Source organism: Ammodytes marinus (assembly GCF_949987685.1).
Source record: "Ammodytes marinus genome assembly, chromosome: 15".
NCBI lineage: Eukaryota > Metazoa > Chordata > Actinopteri > Uranoscopiformes > Ammodytidae > Ammodytes > Ammodytes marinus.
The window spans coordinates 2690909-2718087 of NC_137219.1; the positions used below are offsets into that span (position 1 = coordinate 2690909).

General features: G+C 40.8%; 1 protein-coding gene across 1 annotated transcript in view; it reads right to left on the reverse strand.

Annotated features, from left to right (window-relative positions):
* brf1a (BRF1 general transcription factor IIIB subunit a) overlaps window positions 1-27179 on the reverse strand; it is a 125831-nt gene that overhangs the window by 46675 nt on the left and 51977 nt on the right. Inside the window, exons 13-16 of the mRNA XM_080041833.1 lie at window positions 11303-11364; window positions 10765-10846; window positions 10339-10394; window positions 9148-9413 (exon numbers count right to left, since the gene is read on the reverse strand). Coding sequence (XP_079897959.1) covers window positions 9148-9413; window positions 10339-10394; window positions 10765-10846; window positions 11303-11364 — 466 coding nt within the window. The remainder of the gene's footprint in view (window positions 1-9147; window positions 9414-10338; window positions 10395-10764; window positions 10847-11302; window positions 11365-27179) is intronic.

Here is a 27179-nt window from a genome sequence, read left to right on the forward strand (position 1 = left end):
AGTGGAGGGTCTGCTGGGTTTGAGCCGCTCCAGTTGGCTAATGGCTGCTGCTCCAAAGGCAAACATCTCTTCCTTGGAAAAGCCGACACGCTCCATGAATGAAAGTGTCATGTTCTTGGGCTTTGATCTCAGTGAAGAGGGGCTTCTTGTCTGGTCTAGTCTTGTGTTGTTGGTGTGCGTGCATGTGTGTGTGTGTGTGTGTGTGCATGTGTGTGTGTGTGTGTGTGTGTGTTTTTTTAACAATGGACACCTACTCCTGAAAGTGCTCGACCTGTGTGAATTTTTAAAATCAATTCCTGTGTTGTTGATACATTTTTCATGGGCTTTTTTGTTGTGCATCCATCATCCCGCATTTTTATTTATTTCATATTTTCTTTCGTTGTTTTTCTGAATGGAAACTCGCTCCGTCCATTAATACAGAAATGGCCGAACTATGCACTTTGTAGAAGTAAATGCACTACAATGTCTACTATGTTTTCAACCCCTGGAATTTTTGTTTTCATTGGTTTCACCCACAGTTACACCCTATCCTGTCCCCCCATGTTATTGGTCACTGTCTTTCTATGTTTCTTGGCGGGGTGTGAACTGAAAAGTAATTTCGTAGCTCTGTGACATGTGCAATGACAATGAAGTTGATTCTGATTCTGATTCACCCTACTTCCCCATAAGGGCTGTAGTGAAATGAATTGAATTTTAAATCGCAAATACAATTTGGACTTTCAACATTTATAAGAAATATGATAATCGACTTTTCCGAGTATTGTTTTTAAGCATTTTTAGCCAGGTCATGTTCCTGTTTCGCATATGAATTTTTAAAATCCTTTCCTGTCTTCTTGATTAATCTTTAATGGGCTTCTTTGTTGTGACCCCATCATCCCACAATTTTATTTATTTCATATTTTTTCATGTTGTTTTTCTGAATGGAAACTCGCTCCGTCCATTAATACAGAAATGGCCGAACTATGCACTTTGTAGTAAAGTAAATGCACTACAATGTCTACTATCCCTGTGTTCCAAATCACATACTATTTCTTTTTACTACACTACATACTAAAGTACAGAAGAGTTTGAGGGCCACAGGAGAGAAAAAAAAAATCAGAAAAGGATGATTTTTTTTTATTATGTCGAGAAATGTCAAGTATAAAGACGAATACTTCAAAATGCTATTGGAGTTAATGGGGCATTTATGTATTTTCAGCATACTGCAATTGACATGCATGTATGGGGACATCCTAAAAATGTTTTTGGCGTACTAAATAGTATGGAAGTATGGGGATTGGAACACAGGGTATGTTTTCGACCCCTGGAACTTTTGTTTTCATTCTTTTTACCCTACTTCCCCATAAGGGCTGTGCTATTATTACCATTTTAAATCGCAATTACAATTTCGACTTCCAAAATGTATACAAAACATGATCATTTACTTTTTACTGGCATTGTTTTTAAGCATTTTTAGCCAGGTCATGTTTCTGTTTCGCATATGAATTTTTAAAATCCTTTCCTGTCTTCTTGATAAATCTTTAATGGGCATCTTTGTTGTGACCCCATCATCCCACAATTTTATTTCTTTCATATTTTTTCTCGTTGTTTTTCTGAATGGAAACTCGCTCCGTCCATTAATACAGAAATGGCCGAACTATGCACTTTGTAGTAAAGTAAATGCACTACAATGTCTGCCTATGTTTTTCCACCCCTGCGGTCTTTCAGTTTTCAGAGGCTCTGCCCACAAGCCATTAGCAACAAGAGAATGCCCCACGGCAACATGCTGATAATCCCCTCCATTCTCTGAGTGCTTGTGAATTTTTTTTTTGCAGTATGCCTAAAAAAAAAAAAATGTCTTAATCGACGACAAATTCAAGGAAAGCCAGACACACATACAGAGGCGTCTTTATACTATAGAATGATAGATTCATAATTGTAAGATGTAGATGCCCTACAGTAAAATAAATAGATGGTTTTTGACTGACTAATATATCAAAACTAAAGATGTACTCTTCTTGACTCCTAATTTGACCGGTGTTTATGAATGACATGAAGTCCAGTTTAGTTTTGATTTCACATACAAACTATATAAAAACATTACTACACCACTAAAATGTTAAAAAGTAAGATGTAGATTCCCTATAGTAAAACAAACAGATGGTTTTTGACTGCCTTGGATATACAAACTAAAAAATGTATCCTTAAAGGTGCAGTGTGTAATATGACATCATCAAGAAAGTTCTACAAAGTTCTAGAATGCAACACTCCCTGGGTAACCCCAACCCTTTAGAATAATAACAGAAGCTACAGTGGCCTTCAAGGACAAGAACAATTCTAAATTTTAAACAATGCACCTGATGACATTCCAACTATGACACTTTCAAGATGGCGGCACTAGGCTTTGGTCCAAAATATGGAGAAATATGGACATATATGAGACCCTTTCTAAAGGGAAAAAAAATAATCAAAACATTTTTTTCAGCTATTATGCACTAAATTAAATGTACTTATGGATATTATAATTACTTTCTACAAAATCTGCTAGGAAACAAAACCCAAAATTCTACACAATGCAGGTTTAAAAGGGAGTTAGTTATTTAGTTTACTTTCTATTTTACATACAAAATATATAACTTACACTTGGTGAAAAAAAGTACATGTGTGTGTGTGGCAGAAAGCTGTACTTTCGTATGTGCGTATGAAAACCACAACAACAAAACATTTGAGTGTTAGTAAACAATGCAATCAGTTAATTCTAAAAAGGGCAATAGCAAGCAGCAGCCATGATTAAACCCAATGCAATCACAGCAGTGGACTACAGCAAGGGGTAGTCTAGACTGAAAATGAAATCAATGCATAACTGTTAAGTTGGTATTTATTTTGAATATATTGTATGAATGTAAATCCTAAATAGTGGAAGCATGAACAAATGTATAAAAAGAGTGTTCTTAAAATCGACGACCGTTGAGCGTAGAATGGTTTCTTTCAGCATGGCAGTTCGAGGGGCATAAACCGTTAGTCCGTCCATTCAAAAGGTTGTTGTGTTGGTTATTGCTGAATTGTGTGTGTGGTGAGTGTGAGTGGTTTTGTGCGTGCGTGTGTGTGTGTGTGTGTGTGATTGCTACAGAGGAGAGAGGCCTGGTGTAGGGCAGAGAGACCTAGTAAAGTGCCGGAGCAGGAGAAGGGCCCTTGCTGACAGAGCAGTCATTGTGCCTTGTCTAGAGGCCTCGCTAAGGGGAAGCTACACTGGGGCATTGTGCTACTCAGTATCACGCTTCTTGCTCCAGGCTCCTGGATGCTCACAGTGCTATGCTACAGGGTTTAGCTCTTGTAGATTCGGGGCTAATGCTGTGTGTGTGTGTGTGTGTGTGTGTGTGTGTGTGTGTGTGTGTGTGTGTGTGTGTGTGTGTGTGTGTGTGTGTGTGTGTGTGTGTGTCTTGCAGATTCGGGGGCTACTGCTAGGAAGAACAGCCTGTAAAGTTTTGTTCTCATTCTCTTACATTGTTCTTACTTTTTTCTTCCCATTAGGGCTTTGCAATAAATTGAATTTTAAATCGCAATCAAAGGTTTCGACCGCCAACAATTATGAAAATCTGAGAATCGACTTTTACGTGTTGTTTTTAAGCCTTCGAGCCAGGTCATGTTTTTTATTCCACAGTTTAAGTTAAAGGTGGAGTCAGCTATTTTGGTAAAACACGTATGTGTGTGTGTATGTGTGTTTGAGTGTGTGTGTGTGTGTGTGTGTGTGTGTGTGTGTGTGTGTGTGTGTGTGTGTGTGTGTGTGTGTGTGTGTGTGTGTCTGTGTGTGTGTGTGTGTGTGTGTGTGTGTGTGTGTGTGTGTGTGTGTGTGTGTGTCTGCCTGCTTTTTGCGGCTGAGCAGGTGTTGTACAGTGGATTTGTAAACCTTTTCTCTGTAAACAGCGTCTGCCTGCTGGGACTGAAACGCTTTGAGCCAAGTCAGTAAAGATGGAGCTAAGCATGCAATCTGGCACACACACAATCTGCTACTGAAGTACCATCGAGCCAATGTTGAAATACCAGCTACACTGTGTTGAGAACGACCTCTGACCCCTTCACACACACACACACACACACACACACACACACACACACACACACACACACACACACACACACACACACACACACACACACACACACACACACACACACACACACACACACACACACACACACACACACACACGTAGGGGTGTAAACGCAAAGTCAATTACCCCACAAAGATCGATAAAGCATGGCATTACCCAGCTCTAAATGGAAGGTGTAATGTGTCATAATCTGTGTCATCTATCATGCTGTCAGGGTGGGAGGGTGTTCCTCTGAATCAGTAGCTCTCTATGGATTGAGGGCCAAATGAGAAGGTTTTAAGGGTTATTTTTTCTCCCGTTAGTGTTTGTTTATCCATGGACAACGTACTCAGAATACAGAATATATTATCATCAGATTCAGTGCAATCTCTTAGTTTATTTAGACATAATTAAGCTTGGGTTTTATTTGACATTAAAGTTAATTTTTCCTTGTAGGCTTCACATTTGTTTCCATAATCTGATCCCCACTCGTATACACACACACACACACACACACACACACACAGAAACACAAACAGACAGACACAGACAGACACAGAAAAAGTGGCACTAAAAAAACTATATCCAATTCACATCCTTATCCTGAGTCCACAGTGGGTCGTAAACCAACTACAGTGAATCATCAACACAGCTCGGTACAGGGTTTTTTTTTTTTTTTTTTTTTAAAAGGAAGGCTTCGCAAACTGCAAACAGATGACTAAACCGCAGCACCAATGCAGTGGGTGAGGGATCCCTTAAATCACCACACAGCTGCTTGTATAGAACCACCATTAAGCCTTAAGATTGTCCCTTAAGAACCAACATTAACTGAGAGGGCTTTAAGAACCAGAGACATATAGGAAACCAATTTCCACCAACACCCAACAAGGAACAACCTCAAAAGCTTTTCACTGAGTTGCAGAAAACCCATTAAATTCGACTGAAAAGCTCGGTGTGGATCAGTGGGGGGAGGGGGGGGGGGTGAGAGAGAGAGAGAGTGTGAGTGAGTGAGTGAGTGAGTGAGTGAGTGAGTGAGTGAGTGAGTGAGTGAGTGAGTGAGTGAGTGAGTGAGTGAGTGAGTGAGTGAGTGAGTGAGTGAGTGAGTGAGTGAGTGAGTGTGAGCGTGCAAGAGCGTGTATGTGCAAGAGCGTGTATGTGCGAGAGCGTGTGTGTGTGTGTGTGTGTGTGTGTGTGTGAGCGTGCGAGAGTGAGTGGGTGAGTGAGTGAGTGAGAGAAAGTGCAACAACAACACAGAACTGAGCATCTGTTCTACTGTCTAAGGTGATTATGGAGAAGGGATGCACATGAGTAGATTTTTCAACACTGGTCAATTTTGAGATTTCTTGTCAGTTTTGCTTCCATAACATGTCTTCTTTCATACTAGTATAAATCAAAAGGTCCAAAATGTACATTCAGGTGTTTATTTGACTAAACCTTGTCTGTTTGCCTCTGTATATTTCTCCTTTACAACCATCTTCAACAGACATAATCTCAACATTTGTTTTTTTCAATACCCTGAACCAAATATCTCAACTTCTAAAGCACTTACATCAACCAAACTTTACAAAATCATCCTTTGCACTATTCTGAATGAATGACGGACCAACAAATGTTCATATGTTGTTAATTGTCTAATTTATGATGCATTTTCTTCTTAAAAACATGCAGAAAATGCATTTTTCACGACCTGTACATACTATATTTTGATTTATAAATACAAGAAAAGGGCTGTATCCAAAATTTACAAGAAAAACTGAACATAAAAAATTATTAAAAACGTGTGGATTTGACCCCAGTGTCAAAAAGAGAGACGGCTGTTCTTGCATCAGACAGGAGTAAACACTCTCCAACCGCCTCCACTTTATTCAATGGAGCATCTGTTGTTTGCATTGAGGATTATTAATGTGTTGAGAGGCACTGAGCGACACACATAATTAAATATGGATTCATCCTGTCTAGGTGTTATTTATCAGAGCTAGATCACCCACCAACCCCAAGGCCCATCAACTCTACATTTTCCTTCTGTTTGTTTACTGTTGTGCTCCTGCGTAAAGCGCTTTGAGTGCAAAAAAAAGCGCTATATTTTTTTTATTTTTCCTTTATTTATCCTCGAAAGATCAATTGAGGGAGTGACCCTCTTTTACAATGATGTCGGGTAAAATTACAACACACACAAACACAATGAAAATATACAACAAGCTGACAAAGAGACAAAAACTATTAAAACATTCAGATCAAATGGTTGAATATATATAAATATAATATATTATTATTATTATTATTATTATTATTATTATTATTATTATTATTATTATTATTATTATTATTATTATTATTATTATTATAGTGGGGGTTGACATTACAGGTAACAGTGTCGACTAGGAGAAGGTACATGGTAATTATCTGATTTAATTGACTAAGGTAATGGGAGGGGAATTAGAGATATTTGCAATTAAAAATTATTCATTGGTTAATTAAACATCTAGATAGTACTTTTGGAGAAGGAGATTTAAAATGGCATAATGACTACAATGATAGCTGTTATCTATAAGAGAGATAATGTTGAATTGATACACATACGAGCTTTTTCAGTATTCTCAAAACTACCTGCTGATGGTCGTAATTCCCTTCTGCATGCTCTCTGTGTGTGTGTATGTGTATGTGTGTGTGTGTGTGTGTGTGTGTGTGTGTGTGTGTGTGTGTGTGTGTGGATTCCAAAAACATAGTCCAAAACATAACGATATTCAATTCACGATTACATAATACAGAGAAAGGCAATCAATCTTTCCATTGCAAAAAAATTTAAATGGATAGATTTATGGTTCTATGATTATTAAAGGGCAAACAAGCGATTATCAAATTATGTTGCAAGGTATTGCGCGCACGAACACACACACACAGTAAATGTCACCGTTCTGGTGCGTTGCTGTGAGTTATGATCCAGTTTTTGGAGCTTGAACAAGATTTTTTTTCAGTTTTTATCAAACCCGAATAAAACACTATTCTAACTGCTACACCACAAGCGCCCGGCCCCCATTATTATGTTTTTAACTAACTTTAATAAACAATATCCCATAAAAACTGGATAAAAAGTAGCCTGGAAATCCTGACCCTGATATCTTGAACGATAGAGGGTCTGGCGACGATCAATAGTAATTTCCAACTCTAGGGGCGGCTCCTACTCGTGCATTTCAAATGCCACTGCACGCAGTTGGATAGCACTACAACCAATCAGAGCGATGCACAAGTGACGTAAGCCCCGTTCGTTTAGCGAACAGCTGTTAAACTGTTCAATTAAACGTTTGCCGTTGTCGGTCGGCAAAACAGAACATTCCACTTACTTGCTAGTGAAAGCTATGAGTCCCGTCTTCCAATTCGTTAAGGGTCGAGGCCAAAGCAGTCTCAAACTCACACAACATATCCGCAGCCATCTTTGATGTTTACTATCACAGCTTCGACGTCGCATGCACGTCACTGTCGTCATCCGGTTACGTCCTCCCCAGAGCACCATATAAAGGGCTCTGGCGCGCCCATATTAGATAGAACCAATTGAAACGTTATACCAGATTTCTGGTAGTCTTGATAAGCTTCAACGGAGCGTCTCCAGACCAACACGCGCAGCAAATTTAATTTGCCAGCGCCTAGTGGCAGGTCTGGGAATGCCAGGCTAGATAAAAAGACCAGTGCTACTCAATTTATAACTCATGATTGTCACCCACCTCTTTCCCAGGGTGACCTCGTATAACCAATATTTTTAAGCTAGACTGTCGATCATGGTAATTTGTTACGTTGTTGTGATGGTTGTTGTGATTTGACTCACGTTTGTTATGTTGTGTTAAAGGCACTACGAGTAAGATGGCACGTTGGCGTCCCCTTTGGACAAAAGCGGTAGTATTTTTACGACGCCCGCTGTCGCAAATGCTCGTGCCAGGCGCGCGAGTGTGAACTGAGAAGGGCGCAATATAGTGCATGTACGTGTGTTGAAAGTGTGAGGACTCTTTTCGGCTCCGTGAGAGTGGTTTTGACACTGCATCAACTAATGCCAGTCAGTACACACCTGATTGCAATGAGTTGATGCAGCAGCGTCACCTAACTACCCTCTCTCACGGAGCTGTGTCCTCACAGAAAGCGAATGAAAGAGAGACGGCAGTTTGTATGGATCACGATGAGGTAATGTGTTTGTGTTGTTGATGTAAATAATGACTATTTCAGATAATGGTTATCTGATGATGGTGAAGCAAAGCAAACGTTGTGTTAGTACCAACCGCTCATTCATTTAGGAGTAAACACAGTCTAGTTTCGCTCTCGTGAAATTGTATACACGTTGCTTGGCAACGTCCTCGTCCCGCCCGTAGTCACTCTCTCTTTTCGCTTTTCTTCATTGCATTCTCTTTTTTTCTTTGATGGTTCAGCCTCGTTACCAGTCATTGTGACGACAAATAACTGTCTCAAACAAGGCTCCCGCTCCCCTTCCCTCACCTAGAGGGATAGGCTTCTCAAATCACGCTGCAGCGCCACACTGAAATCTGCAACCAATACGGATATGTGACCATAGAGCCTGCACGAGCGAACCGAAAATCGGACTGGGTGTGCGACCAGACCAAAAGCAGTAATAAAAACTATATAAAAACGTCTTTCTTTGCACTGATGGTCCCGTTTGCTGTTAAAGGTAATTTATGATTATCAGAGGAAACATGAGGCTGTTTAAAAGATATTTAAATGTTACTCGTAGCCGCTTTAATTGCTTGGTGGTGAAGTCTTGTCTGTATGTTTCAATGTAGTAATACAAATACATTTAAAAATAAACTTGATAGAAAAAAACACATCTACTCAATTATAAACCACTGCTATAATTATACTACTATTATCATTTTCACCCACCACATAGCATGTGTGATAGGATTGTTTTAAAGTTTTTTTTCATGTGTTTTTATTTTTTGTTTTATTTAATTTTTTTAATTTAATTTTTTTATATTTTGTGATGGTGCAGGTGTTTGTTTGTTTGTTTGAATGTGGTGAAAAAAGAAAAAATACAATAAACACATTCTGAAATTAAAAAAAAAAAAATTTCACCCACCTTTTTCCCAGGGTGCTTAGCGGTGTGCTGAGGCTGAGAGGGGCTGGAGGGGGCTTGCGATGGCGTGTGTTTAGCCTGGCGGCGGTGGGCTCTTTGTGGGGAGACTCGGCCTTGTGTGCGGGGCTGGCTCCAGGCTTTATGTTCAGGTCTTTCAGCACGTCGTAGTTGATCTTGGTGGAGATCCGTTTCTGCTCCAGCATCTTCTCGATGGCTTCCCCAGCCGTGTTGCCTCGGATTGGGTCGCGCTTCTTACATGGGCCCCTGGGCTGGAGGGGGGTAAAATACACACGCAAATATGTTGTCAGAAAACTAAAAACTTAACTTTATTTTAAAGCTGGGGTATGTGATTTCTGATTGGTCAAAATTAACATGAGCTGTACACTTTGACCAATCAGAGCAACCCTCCGATTCTCTGTTGTTATTGGCTGTTGGGACTGTCCATTCACTTTGGCACGACGTTGTTGGTGTAGAGCGTGTCAGGGAGGGACCATAGGGGAGGGACCAAAGAGAACAAATGGAGCGGTTGAGGTATTTCCCTCCCCAAATCCTCCACCCCACCTTTAATGAGCAAATGGATCTAGGTAATATTTGAGGGCAGCATCTAGATTTTGTATAAAACCAGAGCCTGTCTGTGTGTGTGTGTGTGTGTGTGTGTGTGTGTGTGTGTGTGTGTCTGCATCCTATCTAGTCTATCAGATCATCTGTTCACCTGATTATACATCAGTGAATTTCAGTACTGTGTGTGCTAAAAACAAATCCAGTGTTATTACACAGCCTAGGCTCTGTAAACAGGAATGTTGCTAGCTACGGTGGGGCCTCTTTTTTTTTACATTCCCTTTGTCTTACATACCAGTTTACAGAGCCTAGGCTGTGAATTAACACCAGATTGTTTTTCAGCGCACACACAGTACAGACAGGTAGCGGATCATGAGGAGATATTCACTGAATTTGACAATTAGTGATTTTGACAACAAGCGTTCTCCAGAATCACTGACTACACCTTTAAGACATTTTCTTCTCTGACTAGCAAATATTCCGACTCCATTTTAACTTGTAAAGACCGTCTGACCGTCACACTGCCTCAGATTAATGTCCTGCACACACAGACTCTTATCTGTGTGTGTGTGTGTGTGTGTGTGTGTGTGTGTGTGTGTGTGTGTGTGTGAGAGCAGAAGCTAATGTCACTGTTACCTTTCTCTCTTTGTAGATGCCCAGCTCCTTCTCCTTCGCTATCTTTGCCTCCTTCACTGAAAACAGAAACAAAAAAACAGTCTGAACACACACACACACTGGAGATAACAGACATCAATATGACACACACACACACACACACACACACACACACAAACAGACACACACAGAGAGACACATATATACACAAGCACACAAATAAAAATGCTCAAGCTGCTGCCCCCGCGACCCGATTTCGGAAAAGCGGTTGAAGATGATGACAAATACAGACAGACAGACTCACACATATATACAGACAGACAGACACATAAATGCAGACACACACACACACACACACACACAAACATAAATACACACACACACACACTTACCCCTCCACACACACACACACACACACACACACACACACACACACACACACGTTACCTCTCTGCTCTTTGAGGTAGTCTGAGTTCTCTGCCATCCAAAGCGCCGTCTTGATTTTGATTTCTTTGTCGCTGAGCAGATACTGCAGAGAAGTGGAGACGGGTGGACCACATTACTGCTGATGTTGTGTGTGTCAGATAGTGTTGCTGTACTTGAGACTGTCTTTGAGACTACTGTTTAAAGGTCTTGGCCTTGTCTTGCTCCTGGACCAAGAGAAGTCGAGATTTTATGTCTAGATCACAACTGTGGGTATTGATATCGAAAAAAAAATTCAACGATATACCCAGCCCTCCTTTTCACATGGTCAGACTTAAAAATCTTTTCTACCTTGTTGTGATAGACTGCTTACAAATTGAAAAATGGCACCACAACATTATCAGTGTCAATAAAGATCAATAAGAGATTTACTTTTTTTATAAGCTATCAAAACATAATCAGGAAAAAGGAATTGAGTTCCATAGTAAAATGTATTGATTTGTGTGTTAAACTGTATTGTGTTTTCAGTTACCGTGGACACCATTAATCAGCAGGTACATACCAGCTCAATCTCACCGTCGTCTATTCCATTCAGGTCCAGCTCCCCACTGTCTGCATCGCCATCTGTTACACACACACACACACACACACACACACACACACACACACACACACACACACACACACACACACACACTTAGTAAATATGCTGCTAACGCACATTTCCACGGCAACTACCACATCCCAGAGGGTTACTTACGACAGGAAGTGGCAGCTGGGCAAAAGGAAAATAAATAAATAAATAACGTCGTGCATTGGAGGCTCTTCCAATCGGAGGCTTAATCAACAAACTAAACGCACTGTGACCTCAGATAAGACGTTAATAGGCTTAACTCACACACACTGTATAAGCCCATCCACCTTTTAACACACTTTCTATTCCATTATGATACGCTTTCTAGATTGCATTGCGTGTTTTACTTTGAAAATGCTGAAACGGCAAATTTGCATTTTTATAATGTTGCGACGGCCGAGACGCGCTCATGATTTTACCTGCAGATGCAACTGATTGTAACAGACATTTAGCCGTGTGTTTTACTAAACCTTGTCTGTTTGCGTCAGACAAGGTTTAGGTATATTTCTCCTATACAACCATATTTAACGGACATTAACTCCATTATTTTTCCAATATCCTAAATCAAAAGTCGTATCTTCTAAGACACTTACATAAACTTAACTTTCCATAATCATTCTCAGCACTATTATGAAGGTTATTACAGAAGGATTTGATCATATGTTGTTCATTGTCTGACTTATGAGACATTTTGTTCTTAAAAACATGCTGGAAATGCATTTTTAAGACCTGTACATATTAGTTTTATTTATAAAAAGAAAAAGAGGCTGAATCACAAATCAGTTCTGTTAAAAGATTAGACACTAATATATATATATATATATTTTTTTTAAAGATTCAAAATCACACATAATACGCCAACCGATGACGCGCAGCTGATTGCAAAATACATTTTAATATGTTGATGAAAAGATAAAAGGAATTTAATAGCCTTCTCTGTTTGCACACGGTTAAATTTTGAGACGATAAATGTTTAAAGCAAAAGTGATTGACTTTGATGGAAGAACCAAAATGGAGGTAATGGGTTCAATCTTTTGACAGTCGCAGAAAAAAAATCTTCAATAGGAATTCCAACAGCGTTCATTCAAAAGATCCTACACCTTGATTAATAGCCTTGGAACAAAGTGAATCGCTCCTCTCCGGCTGCCAGCACACATCACACGGGCAAATCAAAAGGACTAAAAGCTGGAAAGAGAAAATGTTTTATAAAAAAAAAAGGAGAAAGAAGCAAAGCAGCAGGTTTTATGGGAGCCGTTTAACTTCTGTCAGCGTTTCTGCCTTTGACACAGAAGAGCCAAGATGGCGCCAGCTTCAAAGACACAGCACCTGAGTTCCACGGGATGCTTCACCCGTTCATTAAGGAAAGGCAGGTACACACACACACACACACATAGACACACACAGATATGCACGCACACACACACAGGCATGAAGACGCACGCACACACACAGGCATGAAGACGCACGCACACACACAGGCATGAAGACGCACGCACACACACAGTCAGTCAGTCACACACACACACACACACACACAGTCAGTCAGTCACACACACACACACACACACGGAATATATGAAATGTAGGGGAACTCCCATGTTCAGATAGTGAAGGGTGTGCTCTCCCATACAGAGGTAGTCAGCTATTATAGGTTCAGGTTTAGCACATTTCTTTAAGGCGAGATACTAAAGGTGAATATGGGGGCGGGACCTGATAAGCCTTTGGCTTCTTCCGTCTCCCTTCGGACAACACAAAGTATGATGTATGAATATTTGCAAGAGAAAATTGTGTATTGTGTGGAATTGTCCGAAAGAATAATAAATAAATAAATAAAAAAAATATGGTAACATTTTAACTTAAAGATATCATCATGACACGTTGCCAGTAGATAAGTTATAATATAACAATACTTTTTTATATTCATTTTTCAGAAAGATTTGATTATACAGCTCCGAAATTTCCAAAAAAAAATTGTCATTAAGAGCATTTTCAATAAGTTATGTAGAGATGAAGATTTAAGAAAAATCCAGACTGGTCTCTTCATTTTTTCCGGAGCTGTACATTCAAATTGGGCAATATTTAACTAAGAGTACAGTCGCATCTCTTTAAAAAAATACAAATGAAGATGTTAGCTAAACCTAGAGTTAAATCTTTAAATTCGTTAAAGATGGTTGTTTAGGAGAAACATACAGATGCAACAGACTACATTTAGTCAAATAAACACCTAAATGTACAATTTGAACATTATATTCATACCACTATTTCAGAAGACATGTTATGGAAGCAAAATAGTACTAAAAAAACTCTACATTTTACCAGTGCTTGAATAAACTACTTGTATATTTTAGTCTGTCGAGTCTCGCCTTAAAATAGAAATCACACACACACCTTAAAAAAATCACTGCAGACTAGTGAAAGAGAGACAGGTCAGCTGCTATCTGTGGAGCCCAGGCCTTTAAAAACTTCCTCTGCGTGAAGTGTGAGGGTGAGATAAGATGGAGCCAGGCCCCCCCCCCCCCACCCCACACACACACACACACGGAGAGGGAGAGAGGGAGAGATTGGGGGAGGCAGAGAGAGAGAGAAAGCCAGACTTAAGCTGATAACACCCCATCCTACCCCCAGGGAGAGTTAGGGGGGGAGGGGGAGGGGCGCAAGGCAATTACTACAGTTATTATTATTCAGCCGTGCCTTTGATATATCTACACTTCTCTTAATTTGATCAAAGCCAGAACATTGTTATTGGAGAGCGTGTGAAAGAACTCTGTAGCGAAGGGATCGGAATATTAAATTGGATGTCGAAGGTAGAAGTGGAAATATGAGAATAGAAATTTCAATATATTAAAATTTGTGTGTCCTGGTTTTTTATTTATTAAATGTGGAGTCAGTGATTCTGGAGAACGCTTGTTGTCAAAATCACCTTTTTCGTCGAAATCAGTGAATATCTCCTCACGATCTGCTATCTGTCCGTAATGTGTGTGCGCTGAAATAAAGCTGATGTTAATACACAGCCTAGGCTCTTCGAACTCTTTATATTCCAGTTTACAGAGCCTAGGCTGTGTATTAACAACATTTTTTTTTTCACGTGAGGAGATATTCACCAATTTCCACGAATAGTGATTTTGTCAACAAGTACTCTCCAGATTTGGTGACTCAGGAATGACCTTCCTAATGACCTGGCACACAGAGGGAAGTTAGTTTCGTGTCACTAAAAACACTAAGAGCAAAGTAACGTCAGGATATATTATAATAATTAATTTAAAATTTCTCCCATTGTCTAAGCCATTTACATTTTTTGGACAGCTTTATTTAAGACATGTTAATACTAATTAAGGCCTAAAATAATTCAATGTCTTTTAAGACTTTTGTAACTCTCAAAACTGTAAAAAAAAATTAAGTTTAAAAATAAAATAAAATAAAATAAAATAAAATAAAATAAAATAAAATAAAATAAAATAAAATAAAATAAAATAAAATAAAATAAAATAAAATAAAATAAAATAAAATAAAATAAAATAAAATAAAATAAAATAAAATAAAATAAAATAAAATAAAATAAAATAAAATAAAATAAAATAAAATAAAATAAAATAAAATAAAATAAAATAAAATAAAATAAAATAAAATAAAATAAAATAAAATAAAATAAAATAAAATAAAATAAAATAAAATAAAATAAAATAAAATAAAATAAAATAAAATAAAATAAAATAAAATAAAATAAAATAAAATAAAAATCCAGTAGGAAGCAGCAGTTAGTTTGCTCTTCCTGTCTAACCTGACGGGACGTTTGCCAGCGACTCAAGAGGATAAAGAAAGAAAGAAAGAAAGAAAGAAAGAAAGAAAGAAAGAAAGAAAGAAAGAAAGAAAGAAAGAAAGAAAGAAAATAGAATAACAGGATTCCCCCAAACATGTTGTTTTCCTGTCTGAGGAGCTTGTGTCTCCCTCTGGAAAACACCTCCGACCTCACAACACAGAGGCAGGAGGAGGAAGGATTTACCCACAACAAAGTGCTCGCCGAGGGGATACACTATTTATAAATACAAGGGGGAGTGGTGGAGGGACCAAGGTTGCAATGGGTAAAACGGTACATTTTTTAGCCGTCTTTTGGTAACAAACTTCTAATGAAGGTACCGTGACATTCAAGCAAAATAAAAAAAAAATAGCACTTTTGTACATAAAGAAAAAAAAAAGCTATTTGATGCGACTAGCCTGATATTTTTTGTTCACTGCTAGTTGATATAATAACAGATAAAACATTCTATAGCACCAAAAGTTAACACATTTTTGACAAGTGCGCCTGTATATCATAAAATTTCCACATTGTGACTTTTCATTCACATGTGCAACAGAATGCTTGAACATTTGCCATAGAACGTAGCAATAGTAATATATTTCACATTGTAACACTTGTTTTAGCATAACTGTACACAACCCGGGGACGAGGAAGGATTTACCCACAACAAAGTGCACAACGAGGGGATACACTATTTATAAATACAAGGGGAAGTGGTGGAAGGTCAAAGTTAAGATGGCTAGAATGGTACAGTCAATCACAACTCTTTATTGGTCCTTTGGTAACAATTTTCCACTGAACGTGCCTCGTCATTTAAGCGAAATGAGTGAAAAATAATACGTGTTTTGAAGCCCCTAGACAGATTGTTTGTGTTCACTTCCCGATGCTAATGTGAACAATAAAAGATTTGGAAGGACAAAAACTTTGCAAATCTGTCAAGTTTGCTAATTCGGGCAAACAGTGCCAGTACTCATGAATGGGCCATTTCAGATATAAACATATATTTTAACTTAGGTGCACTTGTTATAGCTTAACTGTATCTGTACTTTAACTTCACTGGTACTTTTTCTAATGTGCGTCTTCAATCCTCATGACTGGTAAACTTACGGATAGTTTACTCCTATTTGCTCGCAACGGTGTGTACAGAGAAGGAGCCAAATTCAATCTCTTCTGGCTAACGCTTCGAGCCTGAAGATAAATGGAGTTATAAACAGGGCTAGACGGCGTAACAACAGTCTGATACAACTGTTAGGCACTGGCCCACACACACACACATCTCACACACACACTGGCCCACACACACACACACACATCTCACACACACTGGTCCACACACACACACACACACACATCTCACACACACTGGTCCACCCATTCACACACTGGTCCACCCATTCACACACTATTCCACATGGCCAATTTTGATAAAAAAAAAAGCATTTGCAGTTAATGTAGTAGTAGTAGTTATTATATTCAGTCATTATAAAACAATAATATTAAACGTATCACAGTGTATACTTATTCAACAAACGCTTGGGCTGAAGTAAGAACGTATTAATGCTTATCCTTATTATTTATATCAGTTAAATCTCCTGTAACTTTACCACTGCATCATTGGTGAAACAATGTTCATTAAAATGTTGTCAGAACTGTATGTTACCGCTGAATAGCACATCATCCCATATTATATCATACTAGGTCATTATAAGACATTTAGAATTCACAATGTCGAACCAAAGCCATCAAAATATGAGCTGGTGACAACATATTTTCTTAATGCCTTTGTCATGGGTATACGCTCACCCAGGAACAACAGCTGGCGTAGTAAAAACACTACCGCTTTTGTCGAAAGGGGGGCGCTAGAATGAACACACTCTAAAAAGTTCCTCAGAGCACCTTTAAGCCTGAAATTGATACCCAGACAAAAGATATACAAAATCTGTCCACACATCGCCTCTGTGCCCGCGAGCTGTTAACTCTATCACCTTGTTCTCTCCTGATCCTCGTAGACAGACAGACAGGTAACCTAACCCCAGATTGAACCCCCCTCTCTGCCCCTCCCTTAGATATACCCCAGAATACCCTCTCTCCCTCCCCACTGGCATGTTTGATGTGGTCCCAAGAATAAAGCCTTGTTTCAAATGAGTGGTTCGGTTCAAATTCGGTTCTGCATGCATTGTTTTTGCGTTTCCAATGTGAAAGGTTGGAAAGGGAACCAAACTAGGCAATTGGTGAGCAATTTTTTCTATTCGCCATACTACATTTGACTATAGAAATAATCTAGTTAGGATACAGTAGGCATACACTTGGGACATACTTTTACTTATTTATTTCATTCTAACATGGCTCCTTGATCTTGCATCTTGCTTTTATATCCGTCTCATCCCTGTTTGTTTTCATATGGAGGCTCCGTCGATGTGACGTCACTTCAGGTGCGCACTGGATTGTGGGTCAGAATCGCCCAAATAGGATGCTGTTTTCAACACTAACAATCTCAGCCAGATGTAGTAGACATCCGGGTATCTCTAACCATCCTAAATCTGGCCACAAGAATCTGGACATCTTAAATCTTTTTTCTACGATAATAAATAGTAGATAGTATGGGGATTGGAACGCAGGGCTCATTTTAATCGGGGTACCAAGCCGTCCCAAGACCATCCACAGCACCACAGACATCCTGCCTACCGGGTAAGGGCGCTTGGTCAGCAGTGGAAATGCAAAGTAGATCTAGTGTAACCAAACCGAACTGCTTATGGATAAAATGGTTCACTACACAGACGCTCTCTGAAGAGAAAAGAGAACACAAAGAAACTGAAGAAAATGCCCTGCAGGTACCAACACACACACACACACACACACACACACACACACACACACACACACACACACACACACAGACACACAGAGAGAGACACACACACACACAGAGAGACACACACACACACAGAGAGACACACACACACACACACACACACACACACACACACACACACACACACACACACACACACACACACACACACACACACACACACACACACACACACACACACACACACACAGACTAAGAGCTGCTGGGTGAGAGGTTGAGCCAAACATAGAGAGTGAGACACACAAAGATATTAAAGGATAAGGATTCTGTTGTTCTTTGGTTTTCACAAGAAAAAAGACCAAAACCAACATGGTGTGTGTTAGCTTGTCTCTTGATACTTTGTGACTTCCCTCACCCCGTCTGTAGCTCCGAGCAACAACAACAACCGCTTTCTACGGAAGATGTGATGATTTGAAAATATCTCACAAATACAATGTTTCACTGGAACAATGATAAAGGCATTTCAAGGAAGGAATTTCCCAAAACAACTTGTGCGTGTGTGTGCGTGTGTGTGTGTGTGTGTGTGTGTGTGTTGTTTTTCATGCCTCTCCACCGCTTTGAGGGATTCTCTTCAAATTTGGAACAATCGTACACTTGGACTCAAAGATGAATTCTTTAGATTTCGACCTGTGACATAGCGTGTTGTTAACGCAAATATCTGAAGAACGCTTTGAGGGAAACGTCCCTTGATTCGGACCAAAGCAAAGAAACGAAAGAAAAGGTGTGAATATCCCATAATTGACTTTTGTTAAATGAGAACTTTGAGAAGTGGCAAGTCTAAATAGAATTGTGCGGCTAAGAAAATACATTCTTTTGTAATTATTTTCGTTTGGATTCTTGGGCAGTAAGACAAATGAATCACTGCTAAAGACAAAGAAAGAAAACTCAGAGAGAGAGAGAGAGAGAGAGAGAGAGAGAGAGAGAGAGAGAGAGAGAGAGAGAGAGAGAGAGAGAGACTCAAGCAGCCTTAGCTCAGTTGGTAGGGCGTCTCCCCCCATGGGCCTCGGCCAGCAGCGGACCCGGGTTCGATTCCAGCCCGCGGTCGTTCTCTGCATGTCACTCCCCTCTCTGCCCCATTTCAACTCTGTCTCTACACTATCAATAAAGCATAAAAAATGCCAAAAAAATATATATTAAAAAAAAAAGAGACAGAAAAAATAGCCAGAGAGATCAGAGGAAACTGATTTTGGGAGAAATAATGAGAAAAGTCGAGAGAGAGAGAGAGAGAGAGAGAGAGAGAGAGAGAGAGAGAGAGGGAGGGATAAAGAGAGAGAGAGAGAGAGAGAGAGAGAGAGAGAGGCTCAAGCAGGAACAGATTAAGAGAAAGAGAAATAGAATGAAAAAGAATTAGGATTTGGTTTGAGATTCAGACAAAGGGCTGATGGAGGAAAAGCAGCAGGAGGGAGAGGGAGGAGACGAATGAAGTTATAAACCCAGAGAAGACTTTCACTGCGTTTACAGGCACCGTTTACTCAAGCCGGTCTAAGTCATTTAAAGGTCAACATTAAAAAGGTTCAACTCTGACTATTCAACTTTTGGGTCAAAGCTCTCTGTGCTTGCTCAGAGCCCATCGGAAAGTTAAAGGGGTAGTTAGGAAAGAATTTTGGACGTAGTAATAGTAGTAAAACTTCTTTTCTGCTGCCTGTCTTGGCCAGGACTCCCTGTGAGAAGAGTTACTGTAACTCAATGGGACCTTCCTGGTGAAATAAAGGTTAAATAAAATAAAAAAATAAAATAATAGTCATTTCCAAGGTAAGCCAGTGTGTTATTTATCATTGGAGACAATCACCCTATCTTGTGTGTGTGTGTTAGCCAGACTTCTGTTTTGATTTAGAATGATTTCAAATCGGATTAACGCAATAAATGGATTTTCTTTAACGTGATGTAAACCTATGTACAGAGAGACAGAAGCTAAGGCAGAAAAGAGAAGGAGGAATTTTGAAATAAAACAATGTTTGGGAGAAAATGGATTTTAGAGAGGAGTTCAGTGATCTGGTTCTAATCCTGACTGTGTGTCATTGGGTCTGATGTGAGGGGAACGGCAGACGGGGAATGAAAATGAAAAAAAGTCATTCTGGCTAAATTAAAAGGAAGCTTCAGTCTGCTGACTCCTCCACACCTCCCTCTAACTCTTTCCCTTTTCACGTGTGTGTGTGTGTGTGTGTGTGTGTGTGTGTGTGTGTGTGTGTGTGTGTGTTTGAGTGTGTGCGAATATGTGTGTGTGTCTTTCCGTGTGTGTGTGTGCGCGAATATGCGTGTGTGTGTGTGTCTTTCTGTGTGTGTGTGTGTGTGTGTGTGTGTGTGTGTGTGTGTGTGTGTGTCTCCTTCTATGTGTCTTTATGTGTGTGTGTGTGTGTGTGTGTGTGTGTGTGTGTGTGTGTGTGTGTGTGTGTGTGTGTCTCTCTGTGTGTGAGAGTGTGTGAATATGCGTGTGCGTGTGTGTGAGAGATCTAGAGGATGAATGGGGCTGTGTATCCGCAGTGCTGCAGGATCACCCATCATCCAACACTTCAAACGACCAACACATTATTCACGCTCACAGCTCTGGATGTCAGCAACCTTCCTGATCCTCTCCTACACACCCAAACCCCTCTGACCGGGGCTGACTGAAGACAGCTACACACAGGGCTATATACAGTGTGTGGGGGGGGGGGGGCAGGGGGTGAGTGAGTACATAGCAGTTACATTGCATGTCAACTGGGGCACTGTGTGTGTGTGTGAGTGAGTGAGTGAGTGAGTGAGTGAGTGAGTGAGTGAGTGAGTGAGTGAGTGAGTGAGTGAGTGAGTGAGTGAGTGAGTGAGTGAGTGAGTGAGTGAGTGAGTGAGTGAGTGAGTGAGTGAGTGAGTGAGTGAGTGAGTGAGTGAGTGAGCGAGCGTGTGTGCGGTGTGTTAAGAGATATAAGACATGCTAGCGGAAAGACATATTTCGATTACCTCGTGTGTATATAATAAAGCTGTAAATTATTATTTTCATTATTGCCATTTTTGGTTAATCAGTTGGTCGCTCAAAATTTAAAAAAAGTAATAAATAACACAAGCTGTCAGCTCAAACAGTGTCCTAAATATGCTTTCTTGCCCGTTGTTAGATCATTTTTATAACAGTCTCATGTCCATCTCTTAAGTACAGCATCGGAGCATGAGGCGCTTATCTTAATAAATAATCGTTCTAAATGATAAACCTCCAAACAGAATATTTTCTTCCAAATCACAGGCTAAATTCAAACTATTACATATGGAAACCTAAAGCCCCTATCTCACTGGGCTGCGACTGTTTGCGACAAGTTGGAGACACAAAATTGCGACAAAATATGCCAATTTGCGACACTTTTCACTTGCAGTCTCACTGAGTTGGTTCCTCACGACACGTTTGCGAATGTCCTTGCCGGGAGGTCGCATTTATGTCTCACGAATGTCTGGCGAGTGTCGCACGAACGGAATGTCAGTCTCATTTTTGACTCAAAGCAGTCGCAATTTAGTTTCATATGTCGCCAAACACTCGCCAAACCCTCGCAAAGTTGTCTCACACTTCTCGCACTTTCTGACTCGCGGAGACTAAATTGAGAAGGGTTTGCGACGCGTGCGACACACCTGCGACGACTCTGAGACTATTTTGAGACTGATTTGTCGCACACTTTTTTTGAACATGTTCAAAATTCATGCGACAGGACTGCGCGGCTCTGCGACTCATGCGAGGAAATTGAGACCTCCGCGAACGTTTGGAGACAGTTTAGAGACTCGTTTGCGAATGCAGTCTCCAACTTGTCGCAAACAGTCGCAGCCCAGTGAGATAGGGGCTTAACGTGTTCATGTAGTCTTGTCCCACACACAATGGTGTTTGTCATGTCTCTCACTGTTTTGTCATGTACCGCATCACAAAAAAAAAATAAGGAAACCTTTACCGAGTCTTATTATAAATAAATACTTGACATTAAACCTGCAGTGTGTAGAATTTTGGGTTTTATTTCCTAGCAGATTTTGTAGAAAGTAATTATAATATCCATAAGTACATTTAATTTAGTGCATAATAGCTGAAAACATTTTTGAATTATTATTTTTTCCCTTAGAAAGGGTCTCATATATGTCCATATTTCTGCATATTTTGGACCAAGGCCTAGTGCCGCCATCTTGAAAGTGTCATAGTTGGAATGTCATCAGGTGCATTGTTTAAAATTTAGAATTGTTCTTGTCCTTGAAGGCCACTGTAGCTTCTGTTACTATTCAAAAGGGTTGGGGTTACCCAGGGAGCGTTGCATTCTAGAACTTTGTAGAACTTTCTTGATGATGTCATATTACACACTGCACCTTTAACCTGCATGTTGCTCCACTTTTAGATACAATAGGATTCTTAGAATGTAGACTAGATATTGCAGCAGTGTTCCTTCATTACCCCTCTGTTCTACTGTTACACTCACACAAAGACATCTATGCATCAGAAGAAAGAAGAAAAAGAAAAAACTAATAGTACAGAAAATATCAGCTCATGTTAAAGGTCCCTGCCTGCAGTAGTGTGAGGTAATAAGGGTGGTTGCCAGGCGATAAATAGAGTGCTGGATTCTCTCTGACAGGGGCGGGACGGGACGGACCATTAAAGAAACGACCTAGAGACCTTGGAGGAGCCTGAGACTGGAGGGAGAACGCCCACACACACACACACACACACACAGAAAGAAAGACACACACACACACACACACAGAAACACAGAGACACACATACAGAAAGAAAGACACACACACACAGAAACACAGATAGAGAGAGACACAGGCACACACACACACACACACACACAAACACACACAGAAACACAGATAGAGAGAGAGAGACACACACACACACACACACAGATACACACACACACACACACACACACAGTGAGACACGCACACACAGACACACACAGATAGAGAGAGACGCACACACACACAAAAACACAGATAGAGAGACATACACACACACCTGCTCCCCCTCCTTCTCTTGCCCCCGGACACAGGGTTGGGAGTGGGGAGAGAGACACATATAGGAGGTGGTGGTAGATAAGACTACTGGAGGCTCTCTGGAATCCCACGCGCTCATGAGTTGTTTCTCACTTTTTTTCAGTTTTTCTCTTGTCTTTTAAATGCAATTTCTTTACATTTATAACAATTTGTCTGTGTGTTTTTATTATCCCTCAAATGCAATGTCTAATGTCTAATCTTGGTGTATGTTATGCTCCTGTAGACCACTTTCAATCGCCTTGTGTCTGCATTGTGCTACTGCCTAGTTTATATCGGACAGCTCTGCTCAGAAATGTGTGCGTTTGGGACAATCATAGATAGTAAATAATATGGATGTAGCATCCGGGCTGACCTCAGTTATTCACACGGCATCCAATAATCCTGGTTTGTGCGCGTCGCCATCTTGTGAGATTTTTACTCCGCCTCACTCCTCTTGCCGAAAAGGGGAATCGACGTCACGTTGGGGGGAGGGAGATAGCTGACGTATACCTCCGAGGCAAAGTGAGGGACAACGGGCGGAGAGCTGTCACTCAAGAGATCGCGCCAATACATTTTAACCTCCGATAAAATACAAACTAGCGTGGTCCGAAAAAATTCACCCCCCCTCAGTGTTGTCATGGAGATATGACCTAAACATACAGACTAAAATGGTTTTGTGGCCCAGGCTGTAAATAGGTTTAATAAGACTTTGAAAACGGCCTACCTAACAAGTGAGTCAAAGAAAAACTGCTCGTCTTGGCGCCACCCCCCTAGTGGCACTTTCTGGTTACTACAGTTGTGGGTCACTTCCTTATTGGATGCTGGTAGAAATCGCTGAGGTTGGGGCTTGGGAACAACATATTATAATCTAAATCAGAAAGCGCTCAAACCTAAACCGTGTGGAGTTGCATTTTGATTATTAAACTTTTCTTACTGTCCACACATCCCACAAAAACTCTGTAGTTGACTTGTTTTGAAATCTCACTTGGGCACAAATTACAGATTAATCCGTCACTGAAAAATTGTTGAAAAATAAATTGCATTCAGTCTAAAAAAAAAAACCTTTAGATGTTTTGGTTAGTTGGCGATTCAACTACTTGGGGCGAACGTTGGTCATTTGCAAATAAAACAAAGATTTATCCGTGTCCAAATCCACGCAAACACACACACACACACACACGCACGCACGCACGCACGCACGCACGCACGCACGCACGCACGCACGCACGCACGCACGCACGCACGCACGCACGCACGCACGCACGCACGCACGCACGCACGCACGCACGCACGCACGCACGCACGCACGCACGCACGCACGCACGCACGCACGCACGCACGCACGCACGCACGCACGCACGCACGCACGCACGCACGCACGCACGCACGCACGCACGCACGCACGCACGCACGCACGCACGCACGCACGCACGCACGCACGCACGCACGCACGCACGCACGCACGTTTTTGTTTTTTGAAAGTGCTTCATTTCTATATTGTGTGAAAGACTATACAATAGGATATATATATTTTTTTAAATTATTATTATAATTTTTTTTCTTTAAAATATGCTCCGAGGAACTTTCAGTTTGTGTTAATTCTTGCTACCCATTTTTGACAAAAGCGTAGTTTTTTTACTACGCCAGCTGTTGTTCCTGGGTGAGCGTATACCCATGACAAAGGCATTAAGAAAAACTATATAAAAATCTTTGCACTGATGGTCTCATTTGCTGTTACTTTTCATTTATGATCATCAGAGGAAAAATGGGACCGTTTCAGAAATATTTAAAAGTTCTTCTAAGCACCTTTTAAGTGACATGATATTTTCCATATTTTGAGTACAAGTCTTTGATGTCGTCAATTTGTGTTGTTTTCGATATCTGGCCTATTTTCCCCCAAAAAAATGCCCGTTATGTTATTCTACATCAGAAGAAAAGTATGAATTAATCATAAGCACTGAGTGAACCCACAATGAATGGATATCATGCAAAATCCAGTGAATGGCTCTTTCATGGGATAAATGGGACACAGTGTATTCCATCACTACAGAATCAGCAGTGCAGGGAATGAGGAATTTCGGGAATGCCGTCACGAAAACGGGAACGGTTTAATGTGTGTATTGTTGTGCTTTGAGAATCAAACTTTTGGAAATGTCAAACGGCGGTCCCTGGAATGTTTAGCCAAATGTTGCCTTTGCCGAGAGATGAATAAAACACTTTGTGTGTGTGTGGCAAAACCGTTGCAATATTAAATGTGCTAATTTGATTAACCAACGTTTAAATTACACATACATTTTGACTGGTAACAATGACAGATACAGACAGCTGTTTTTCAGTTTTTCGCAAGTCAAAAATGAATTACAACCAACTTCATTCTTCCTAGGCGAAATTACGTCACTTTTCCACCATTCAAGTGTATGGGGTTTCGCATTAAAGAACGTCAAAAGTGAATTGTGTGTCGGGAGCTCCGGTGGTGTAGTGGATAGAGTGCGTACCATATTGGCTCCGGCCTTCGTTGCAGTGGTCATGGGTTCAAATCCGACCCGTGAACCTTTACTGCATGTCATCCCCCCCCCTCTCTCTCTCTCTCTCTCTCTCTCTCTCTCTCTCTCTCTCTCCCCATTTCAACTCTGTACTATCTAATAAAGCTTTAAAATGGAAAAAAAAAATTATCTTTTAAATTTCTACAACATAATTCAATTCAAGTCAACTGAGGTTTGTTTTAAATTTGCTATATAAATAAAACTTTGACTTGAACCACAAAAATTCTGATTCTATTCTCTGTATTTAGATTCAATCCCAAACACTGCCTAACACAGTAGGACCGTTACTAAAACCCCTAGTCTACTGTGTAAGTAGGGAGGGGTAGAGGAGAGACACACACACACACACACACACACACACACACACACACACACACACACACACACACACACACACACACACACACACACACACACACACACACACACACACACACACACACACACACACACACACACACACACACACACACACACACACACACACACACACACACACACACACACACACACACACACACACACACACACACACAGGGGAGGGGTAGGGGAGACAGACACACACACACACACACACACACACACACACACACACACAGGGGAGGGGTAGGGGAGACGGGCGGATGTCAGACAGTGAAATGTGTTCTGACGTAACAGCCAGAGGCGAGTGTTTCCTGCCTTTGCCTGCTGCTAAACGCTAGCTGTCATCTCGCGTCAGTCACACACACACACACACAGAGGGAGAGACACACACACACCTACATACACACACAGAAGGAGAGACACACACACACACAGAGGGAGAGACACACACACACCTACATACACACAGAGAGACAGACAGACACACACACACACATAGGGAGAGACACACACACACCTACATACACACACAGACAGAGGGAGAGAGACACACACACCTACATACACACAAAGGGAGAGACACACACACACCTACATACACACAGAGGGAGACACACACACACACCAAATACACACAGAGGGAGAGACACACACACACCTACATACACACAGAGGGAGAGACACACACAGAGGGAGAGACACAGACACAGAGAGAGAGAGAGAGACACACACACACACACAGAGACAGACACACACACCCACACACAGAGACAGACACACACACCCACACTTCCTTCCTCGGGCCAGACGACGCACATCATCTCCAATCACAGCTGGCTGCAGTGACGGGCCGCCAGAGAGACTGACAGGGAGCTAACTGCAGCACACACACACACACACACACACACACACACACACACACACACACACACACACACACACACACACACACACACACACACACACACACACACACACACACACACACACACACACACACACACACACACACACACACACACACACACACTTCATATTCCACACCACACTGCTGCTGAGGTAGCTTAGCTGGTACTGACTCACTGACAGTGGATGATTTGCCATAGAGAGAAGTCTGCACTGTAGAGATGTATGGTAAACTCAAATTTTCACAGCAACTGCCCACACTGGTCAAGCTCCAAACAAACACTAGACTGTCGTCACCTGTCTGTCTGTCTGTCTGTCTGTCTGTCTGTCTGTCTGTCTGTCTGTCTGTCTGTC